The sequence below is a fragment of the Arachis stenosperma genome, chromosome 2, assembly GCF_014773155.1.
Source record: "Arachis stenosperma cultivar V10309 chromosome 2, arast.V10309.gnm1.PFL2, whole genome shotgun sequence".
Taxonomy (NCBI): domain Eukaryota; kingdom Viridiplantae; phylum Streptophyta; class Magnoliopsida; order Fabales; family Fabaceae; genus Arachis; species Arachis stenosperma.
In genome coordinates, this window is record NC_080378.1 from 9,310,853 (window position 1) to 9,313,198 (window position 2,346).

At 38.3% G+C, this 2,346-nt stretch overlaps 1 protein-coding gene across 1 annotated transcript; it reads left to right on the top strand.

The window, feature by feature from the left end:
* Positions 1–290: 290 nt before the first annotated feature.
* On the top strand, positions 291–764 carry LOC130962503 (uncharacterized). The gene has a single exon (XM_057888707.1). The coding sequence runs from the start codon at positions 291–293 to the stop codon at positions 762–764; it is 474 nt and encodes a 157-aa protein (XP_057744690.1).
* Positions 765–2,346: the final 1,582 nt, after the last annotated feature.

Here is a 2,346-nt window from a genome sequence, read left to right on the forward strand (position 1 = left end):
ATGGAGTATGTAAAGAAGTGTGCAAAGTGCCAACTCTATGGGAATGTTCTTCTCGCCCCACCCCATGAGCTTGTATCCGCCGTATCAACAAGACCATTCACAAAGTGGGGCATGGACTTGCTAGGATTATTCCCGCAAGGAGCTGGTCAGGTAAAATACTTAATAGTGGCCATAGACTACTTCACGAAATAGATTGAACTATGCCACTAGCAAATATTACTTTAGCGCATTGTCAGAAGTTCGTATAGAGAGAAGTCCTCACAAAGTTTGGGATCCCTGAGGTAATACTTATGGATAATGGAACAGAGTTTACAAATTCTAAGTTTCGAGAGTTTTTGAATGGTCTCGAAATCCGTCAAATCTTTGCCTCAGTTGAACACCCTCATGCAAATGGACAAGCAGAAGTCGCAAACAAAGTAATTCTACAAGGATTAAAAAAGCGCTTAGATGATTCACTGGGATCTTGGGCTGACAAATTATGGTTGATACTTTGGTCATACCAAACTATGACTCAATCCTCCACTAAAGAAATGCCATTTAGGCTAACTTATGGTGAACAAGCAGTAATCCCAGTAGAGGTTGCCAAACCTAGTCCAAGAATGCTCCTAGGAAGATCAGAAAATCATGAAAACATGGACCTAGTTGACGAGGTCAAGGTTGTAGCTAACTTAGCTGAACAAGCTTTAAAACAAACCGTGGCAAAGAGGTACAATAGAAAAGTCAAACCTAGAAGCTTCCAACCAGGGGACTTAATGTTGAAATAGGCTGATGTCGGAACCTCAGTATCACAAGGAAAGCTAGCTCTAGCATGGAAGGGACCTTTCATAATCATGGAAAACCTAGACAAGGGGGCATATAAGCTAGAGACCTTAGATGGTACCGAGATACCAAGAAGCTGAAATGCAGTCCACTTGAAAAGGTATTATTCTTAGGATTATCTCATATTAGAAATAAAGGCACTTTTTCCTAGATATGTAAGTTTTTAATGAGGCCTTACTCTCTTGAAAATTATAAATTTTATATTTCATTTCAATAATAAACATCTTTGTCTATTCATAACCAAAGCTTATATTGTCTTCTTAATATATACAGATGTTTATACTATCTCAACGACATAGCATATTCTTAAATTGAAATAAAGCGTGTACAATGAAGGGCAGTGAAAATTAAACATACCAATCGACAGTAACAGGGTTAAAGTGCAATTATCAAATCCAAACAGAAGCAATGAAATTAACTAAGATTAGTTTAAATAATTAAAAAGTTATATCCCGACTACTGGAAAAATACTTGTCCAAAACAGTATCACCAAAGTAAATAGTCAAAATGCAAGGTTAAAGGCACACTTAGAAAACGTTATAAGGGTACCATCGGATTAGAAAATATTGCAAAAATATTACAAGATAGAGGCAGCTTTTTCATCCACCACTTTCTTGAAAGCATCAACTTTGGAGACGTCCAAGTCGGGAGCTACCGGTTTGATCTGGTCAAGGATGTTACGTTCAGCATTGAAAACTCCATCCACATAGCACGTTCAGCTTTTTTGACTAAAAGTTCGAGTTTCTCAATCTTCACTATGAGCTCAGAAACCTCCTTCTTCAGATTCCCTGCCTTCAAGTCAGATGAAGCCTTTGCTTCCTTGAAACCTTTTACCTCATTCTCAAGAGTAGTTTACTTCTTTTGAAGGTTAGTGACTGAGTTGTTCAAGTTCTGAATCTAAGCATTAACGTCAACAATTTCCCTATACTTCAATATAAAATCTAAATGAAGATGTGAAATCTCGACCTCGGCATCCCGAACGTATGTGGCCGAATGGAGAAGCATTTTTTGAACTCGGGGTAAGGTGTCCTCCAAAGGCATATTAGCAAGACCCAGTTTTGTATACTCATTTAGAAAGTGTCGGTCTACAAAGTCAGGGGCTCGGAACCCCCTATCTAACACATCACCAAACGATGTTGAAGTTAAAATATCAGCATCATCTTTTCCTGTGTTCTTCAGTTTTTTCTTTCTTGGAGAGTTGATGGGAGAATCTTCTTCTAAGATATGAACCTTAGGACCTTGCCCTTCTCCACTTCCTTCGGTTCTCCGAGGTGGTGGCAGGTGGCTAATTGTAGCAGAAGAAGAAATCGGTCACTACTCACATTAATCGGCAAGATAGGTTAAGATTCTAACCTTTTCTTCAGAGCAGCGATGGCAATAAAACCTCCAGCCATATCAACTGAAATAAAGACATAAGGCTTTAATGAGAAAATGAAATCATACATATAAAAGGAAAAGAGAAAGAGGAAAACCTTACTAATAGCATTTCGAGTAGCCAGCTTATTTACTATAATGTCTCTCAAGGTG